The following is an 8378-nucleotide window of genomic DNA, read 5'->3' as shown; positions in this document are numbered from 1 at the left end:
GAGTAACAGACGACATGCCAAACCACATACGATTGCGACAAACGGAACATAGAGTTATAGGTGCGAACACTCAACGCATAAAGTGATCACAAGACTCTGTCGCTGGAGGTTACCCTCCAGTCACAGAGTAATAACATATTGTGCACATTGTACACACAAATTGGTATTGAATAAACAGTTGTAATGCATGGCCAGGCGTGTTATTGATATCTAGCGTTGAATTTGGAAGGACATGAGCAGCATAAACATTTCTACTTAACTTAGAAGCCGAATATAAGCGAAAATGTATTGCAATATGTAAAAAAAAGTTCAAAATGTGCTTAAAAATAAATCTTCTGGTAATCATCTTAGGAACGACACAATGAGAAACAAGTAATAAAGGGAAATAAACTGACCTCAACTCTTGGTCTTCCATACTGTATGGCATTGTATTGCATCATTTGCATGCAGCAGAACGTTCTTTTTTTCACCTGAGTATGCAATTTTTTTTCGTGGTAGATAGCTTATGATACGAACTGGTGCAGGCTTTGGACCCCTAGCAGCTTTCTATGAAACTGCAGGGGCGTTTGTGTAAAAATAATGAGGACAATCCACTGTATTTCATAACAGGATACTCAAACATATGACAAATGTAGCAGAAATAGACAAAAATATTAGCCCAACTGAGTAGCATATGTTCGATTGGCAAAGATTCACGGAATTATGCATAAATTTGTCCGCAGTTGTATCATTCCTTTGGAGGGTGAAATTTCTCGAGAAGGGATTGACGGGTCGTCATGATATTTGGAATGTAGATAGCTTCGGATATGCCTTCTGTAATTAAGGACTATCAATGCAAATCAGGGGCTAATTTGCATAATTAATGAGGACAGTTTATTAATCCACATCATTTCATAATAGGACACTCAAACATGACTAATGTAACTCAAACATGACTTATGTAACTGAAATATAGAGAAATATCGACAGACACCCATCGTACAAATTGTTACCTAGTTTGCACAATTCATGAAAAAGTGTTCTAATAGCATAATGTCAAAGGATGAGAATTTAATTCTTGCGACATTTGGCATTATAATATTTAGATAGTGAAGATGATCGACTGATATGATTTATGCAAAAGAGGACCTCATTTGTGGAATCAATGAGAAACATTTACAATAGGTCACTCCTCACTCATAAGAAAGTAGACCTCCTTTTTTGCTTTCAGCGATGCCTACAAACATTAATCGCGTAAAAAACATATTCATACAGCCAGGCTAATGGATATAACACGAATAGTAAAGCACACCAACACCAACAACCATTCATACTTATAAACAATAAAACCGTGGCCATGGCAATAATTTTCGTACGCTGCGCATGCATTATCCATAAAGCTTACAGAAACTAACACAAGCACTAAGAATATCTAACTTTTAAAACGCTGTCTTTTGTCATTACACGTCCTGTTCCTAAGTTATGTTGAAGACATTTGACAGTAGGGTTTGATCCAGAATTTTCAGATGGTTGAATTGTATAGCGCTTCTGACTGTATCTGAACCGTTTTTCACCATCGGCCTGTGCACATGTTTCTTTTTCAAAACGTATTCCCAGTCCTGCCATTCCATTTTCAGCTTTAGGCACAAGTGCGGATCTATGTCAAACTGATCGTGCCAAGCTGTTCTCGGAATTGTCTGCCTTCCCGCTGTATTGTTAACTTCCCACGTAAAAACTGGCGTCACATTTGGTACCGTCTTGTTTGCTGCCCTAGCCAGGATTGCCTTGGTACAGTATGTCGCCATTGACTGCAGTACGTTTTCAAAATGGCGCACCTCTTGGTGAAAATCGTTGTCCTCGTCTTGAATTTTCTGCCAAAGCGTCGCATTGAAATGATCATACAAAAAATAATCCACATTGCTCCAGCGACGATGAGCCTCAACTAAACTTGCATTTTCTGTTGTCGGTTTTGTATAGTTTCGCAGATTTTTGGGATTGACGTTATACAAAATGTCTTTCAGCTTCCAACACATCATCCGCCTCAGCAATACCAGCGATTCGCTGAAGTGCTCTAAAATAAGAACCAAATCAATTTCCCTGGCTATCTTTTGAACAAACTCATCGACAGAGGATCGGTCATCAAAAAGTCCCAGAGGGAATCCAAGGTCGTACGCCATGAAGTTCTTGGAAAGGATGAGAGATGCTTTTGACCGGGTAACGTAAGGAATTTGGTATTTTTCGGGATCCTTCAGGATACAATAGATACAATCTTAACATCTCTTACTAGTAAAATAATGTGATAAGGGGTTGCTATCACATTATTTCACTAATAGAGACCATCTATATATCTCTTACTAGTAAAATAATGTGATAAGGGGTTGCTATCACATTATTTCACTAATAGATACAATCTTAACATCTCTTACTAGTAAAATAATGTGATAAGGGGTTGCTATCACATTATTTCACCGATAGATACAATGTTAACATCTCTTACTAGTAAAATAATGTGATAAGGGGTTACTATCACATTATTTCACTAATAGATACAATCTTAACATCTCTTACTAGTAAAATAATGTGATAAGGGGTTGCTATCACATTATTTCACTAATAGATACAATCTTAACATCTCTTACTACTAAAATAATGTGATAAGGGTTTTCTATCACATTATTTCACTAATAGATACAATCTTAACATCTCTTACTAGTAAAATAATGTGATAAGGGGTTGCTATCACATTTTTTCACTAATAGACACAATCTATATATCTATTTCTAGTAAAAAAAATGTGATAGTGGGATGCTTCAAGATGGATGCGCTATATGTCAAGAGTACAGCTCCGCGGCATGTCTTGAATAAATGAATGAGCGAATGAATGATTGAATGAATAAACAAACGAATGAATGAAGGAATTCCGCGCAGTGACAACCATACACTGATGATATATTCATCTGCTTTGCAACGAATTGAAAACAGATGTATGGCTAGTGTATTCACCAACTTGGCCAAGCAGATGTAAGCGCCCCAGTCTGTACAGATTTTGCGCCTTTTTTTCTTGTCTTTTTCCTTCTTCCGTAAAACCCAACGACCTACATTTTCGTGCACAGTTCCAACAGGACTATAACAGTATACGCAGGGCGCAACACGCGTTGCCCACGTATTCATCCAGCAGTATGACGACACTCGTGTAATAACTTAAACTGGCCCACTCACCAACCCTTATCACGTTTTCTTTTTCACTAGTATAGTGTACGGAAGCTTACCAGGGAACTAATGTGAGAGGGCCGTGCTCTCACGCTGGTTTACCAATAGACGATATTGTTTCTTCTAACTAGTGAATGAAGGAAGGGTTTAATGATATTGTACATCTAAAACTTTCGCGCAATGACGCGCAATGACAATCATTCACATATATACTTAACTGGCCTTTTTCTTCCCTTGTAGCGAAATGAAAACAGATGTATGGCTACTGTATTCACCAACTTGGCCAACTTCTTGTAAACGTTGCGTCTTTTCCTTGTCTTTCTTGTCAATCGCTCGTCCGCACATCATTTTGTGTCGCTCACATGGGTCCTATCACACCATGAAATTCATACAATGTGTCCAGATCTTCCCACGATTCTGCCTAAGTATGACCTAACTGGCCAAGCAAATGTAAGTGCCCCAGTCTGTACAGATTTTGCGCCTTTTTTCTTGTCTTTTTCCTTCTTCCGTAAAACCCAACGACCTACATTTTCGTGCACAGTTCCAACAGGACTATAACAGTATACGCAGGGCGCAACACGCGTTGCCCACGTATTCATTCAGCAGTACGACGACACTCGTGTAATAACTTAAACAGGCCCACTCACCAACCCTTATCACGTTTTCTTTTTCACTAGTATAGTGTACGGAAGCTTACCAGGGAACTAATGTGAGAGGGCCGTGCTCTCACGTTGGTTTACCAATAGACGATATTGTTTACTATATCTTCTGTATGCTTCATGTTGCAATTAGCCCTCTGGCAAGAACTTGCAAATAAAGTACTCACACGCGTACGCGTATTGTAAAGACAATTTATTACGAAGCCGTGAAGGAGCGTGGGTCAGAAGGGAGTGTGGATAGTGTGCAGTCTACGAGTTGCAAGATATACAGACATGCATTCACAAAACTAGGAACCGACAAGTGAAGGAGGGAGGCAGAAATACCCCCCCCCCCCCCAGGAGGAGTGACATGGTTATAAACATTACTTCATTAGTACATGTATAAAATGTGTTTCTACCACGTCTCTATTACATTGATTCAATAGTTAGAAGAAACGATAGTGTCTACTAGTAAATCAATGTGAGAGCACGGCCCCATCACATTAGTTCACTGGTAAGCTTCCACTACTAGTGAAACAAGAAATCTTTTTAAAAAAGCTGTGCCTTGCCGCGTGGTAGGAATATCGTCAGGAAAAGGTAGGTCGGCACTTCAAGCCCGGCAAGGCAAAATGCTGTGCCTTGGCGTGCAGTAAGGATAATTTGCTTGTCTGCTAAATACGTATTATTAAAATTTTGACACTAGAAACCACGAAAATGAGAAAATCTTACGATTATAAACCAGACTGGTCAGAAGCACGCTCATACCCAGGCTGTCTTTTCTATATCAAACCGCTAGTGGCCTACTCTCCAAGCAGAGGTTGAATCGCGCAGATATGGTAGTAGTCGGAAAAATTAAAAGAGCGCCCGTGTAATTTTTCCGACTACTAACTATATCTGGTTTCTGGAACAACAGTCCTGTGTTTCTGTTACAGCCAAGTTCTGCACACAACAAGGATACACCTCATCCTGTCTTAAACATTTCTGGAATAACAGTCCTGTGTTTCTGTTACAGTTTTGAACACACCATAGATACACCTCGTCCTGTCGTACACGTTTCTAGAACAACAGTCCTGTGCTTCTGTTACATTTCTGCACACAGCATAACTACACCTCGTCCTGTCGCATACGTTTCCGGAACAACAGTCCTGCGTTTCTGTTACTGTTCAGCACACAACACATACACTATATGGCCGCACGAGGGCTACTAGCGGTGTAATAGCAAAGACAGCCCTTCCCCTGGGACAAAGAAGCAAACCAACCGAACAAACCGTGGTTTCCATATAGTTTTGTTTGTGGCCTGATTACAATCTACGCCTGGCGCGGCGCTGGGCATGAGCGTGCTTCTGACCTATCTGGTTTCTTTTAGTTGGATGCGCTATTTGACACGAGTACAGCGGTCCTCTCACTGGTAAGCTTCCGTACTCTATACTAGTGAAAAAGAAAACGTGATAAGGGTTGGTGAGTGGGCCAGTTTAAGTTATTACACGAGTGTCGTCATACTGCTGGATGAATACGTGGGCAACGCGTGTTGCGCCCTGCGTATACTGTTATAGTCCTGTTGGAACTGTGCACGAAAATGTAGGTCGTTGGGTTTTACGGAAGAAGGAAAAAGACAAGAAAAAAAGGCGCAAAATCTGTACAGACTGGGGCGCTTACATCTGCTTGGCCAAGATGGTGAATACACCAGCCATACATCTGTTTTCAATTCGTTGCAAAGCAAGAAAAATGCCAGTTGAATATATCTCATCAGTGTACGATTGTCACTGCGGGGAAGTTTTAGTTGCACAATGTCATTGAACCATTCATTCCTTCATTCGTTCGTTCATTTATTCATTCATTAATTCAAGACATGCCGCGGAGCTGTACTCTTGACATATAGCGCACCCAACTGGAAGAATACCACTATCACATTATTTTACTTGAAGAGATGTTAAGATTGCATCTATTAGTGAAATAATGTGATAGCAACCCTTATCACATTATTTTACTAGTAAGAGATATATAGATGGTCTCTATTAGTGAAATAATGTGATAGAAACCCCTTACCACATTATTTTACTAGTAAGAGATATATGGATGGTCTCTATTAGTGAAATAATGTGATAGCAACCCCTTACCACATTATTTTACTAGTAAGAGATATATGGATGGTCTCTATTAGTGAAACAATGTGATAGCAACCCCTTATCACATTATTTCACTAGTAAGAGATATATATAGATGGTCTCTATTAGTGAAATAATGTGATAGCAAACCCTTATCACATTATTTTACTAGTAAGAGATATATGGATGGTCTCTATTAGTGAAATAATGTGATAGCAACCCCTTACCACATTATTTTACTAGTAAGAGATATATGGATGGTCTCTATTAGTGAAACAATGTGATAGCAACCCCTTATCACATTATTTCACTAGTAAGAGATATATGGATGGTCTCTATTAGTGAAACAATGTGATAGCAACCCCTTACCACATTATTTTTCTAGTAGAGATATATGGATGGTCTCTATTAGTGAAACAATGTGATAGCAACCCCTTATCACATTATTTCACTAGTAAGAGATATATAGATGGTCTCTATTAGTGCAATAATGTGATAGCTACCCCTTATCACATTAATTTACTAGTAAGCGATATATAGATGGTCTCTATTAGTGAAATAATGTGATAGCAACCCCTTATCATATTATTTCACTAGTAAGAGATGTTAAGATTGTATCTATTAGTGAAATAATGTGAGAGCACCTCACTATCACATTATTTTACTAGTAAGAGATTGTTAAATGGTCTCTATTAGTGAAATAATGAGATAGCAGCCCACTATCACATTATTTTACTAGTAAGAGATGTCGGTATATTAGTGAAATAATGTGATAGCAACCCTTTATCCCATTATTTTACTAATAAAGGTTAAAAGATTGGTCTTAATTTGTGTCTACTAGAGAAAAAATGGGATAGCACCCCTCTATCACATTATTTCACTAGTATATAGACATTTATTGAAATAACCACTAAAAACCAAGTTATCACAACTTTTCCAACTATCACGTTTTCTGTCCTAAAATACTATTCAGGGCTAAATAAATGTGTTAAATAATCAAGTCTCAGCTGCAGGGAACTCTGCAGCAGCTAGAGGCCACCAATCAGCAACACGCCACCAGCTTGCAGCAACTAGAGACCACCAATCAGCAACAAGCCACCAGCTTGCAGCAACTAGAGACCACCAATCAGCAACAGGCCAGCAGTTTGCAGCTACTGGAAGGAACTCTGCAGCATCAATCAGCAACCTTACAGGAATACGCCACATACCTGCAGCAACTTCAAGGTAACGAGTTAAGTTAAACTGTTGTGAAAATACAAACTTGGAATATAAGTCTGTAGCATATATCATATGTATAACTTTATTGCACAACAATTGTACGAGGTACAAAGTATGGCATCTACATAACTACAGTGCTATAACTTAACTTAGGGCTTATCTAACTAATACAGGAGTTGTAGTATGGGATAAGTTTCTTACAATCATATCATATATGGCCGTTTTGATAGCGTTTCTACCCATCCTTGCCCTCAGACAAGGTAACCGGCCTTCGCACCTGCAAGGAACTTCTCAACAACGGCCACAATACCAGTGGAGTCTACATGATCTACCCTGAAGGAGGAGGGATCAGCCCCATCCATGTCTACTGTGACATGGACACTGACGAGGGAGGGTGGACGGTAATTGATGACATCATATGTATTTGATCCGGCTTTTTAACTCAATAAATGCACGAGCTGTCTTTATTTGAAAATCCATTTCCTTAATTCCTCACTTAAACCCAACACCTATCCGATCCAACCTGCCATCTTATTTTTGTTCATCAGATACACGCGACTGTGGGTCACTCCAAATGATCTTACATGCTCTGGGTTAGCTATGGTATTCTTCTTCTTACCTTGAGCCCTCTGGATGCCCAAAGTCCAGAAAAGGGGTTGACCTACGTATTTTCACACGTCTTTCATCTTGTATTTGTATGTCTGATTCTGAACCCCTTCAATTTTTCTGGTTATCAGGTGTTCCAGAGAAGGCAAGATGGTTCAGTAGATTTCTACCTGGATTGGCAGGCCTACAAGACAGGGTTTGGGGACCTGAGAGGAGAATTCTGGCTGGGTAGGTAAAATCGCTCGTCAGTTTGTGCCAATTGTGTGTTTTCTATACAAGAATTTAGAGCAACCAGTAATCTTAAATAACACAAAATAATTCCATCAGGTAACGACAACCTGCACCACCTGACGGCACAGGGAGGGTACGAGCTGAGGGTGGACCTGAAAGACTTCGAGGGAAACTCGGCCTATGCCAAGTACAGCAACTTCAGGGTGGAGGACGAAGGGAACCTGTACAGGCTGACCGTGGAGGGATATTCAGGAACTGCAGGTATAACCACAAGGGCTACTGCTACATGCACACATGTACACACGTACTGTTATATGACTGAGTGTGTATCAAAATCACCAACATAAGAAACAAGCATGCATTATTTTCCTGCACTTTGGTCATTTGTCAG

At 39.7% G+C, this 8378-nt stretch overlaps 1 protein-coding gene across 1 annotated transcript in view; it reads left to right on the top strand.

Moving 5' to 3' along the window:
- The first annotated feature begins 6924 nt into the window (after positions 1 to 6924).
- LOC118422563 (ficolin-1-like) overlaps positions 6925 to 8378 on the top strand; it is a 2250-nt gene continuing 796 nt past the window's right edge. The window contains exons 1-4 of the mRNA XM_035830191.1: positions 6925 to 7156; positions 7406 to 7551; positions 7888 to 7984; positions 8084 to 8248. Coding sequence (XP_035686084.1) covers positions 7474 to 7551; positions 7888 to 7984; positions 8084 to 8248 — 340 coding nt within the window. The 5' untranslated portion in view covers positions 6925 to 7156; positions 7406 to 7473. The remainder of the gene's footprint in view (positions 7157 to 7405; positions 7552 to 7887; positions 7985 to 8083; positions 8249 to 8378) is intronic.

Source organism: Branchiostoma floridae, chromosome 9 (assembly GCF_000003815.2).
Source record: "Branchiostoma floridae strain S238N-H82 chromosome 9, Bfl_VNyyK, whole genome shotgun sequence".
Classification (NCBI taxonomy): domain Eukaryota; kingdom Metazoa; phylum Chordata; class Leptocardii; order Amphioxiformes; family Branchiostomatidae; genus Branchiostoma; species Branchiostoma floridae.
The sequence above is the reverse complement of the archived record's forward strand: the minus strand, read 5'-3'. Positions and strand labels throughout refer to the sequence as shown.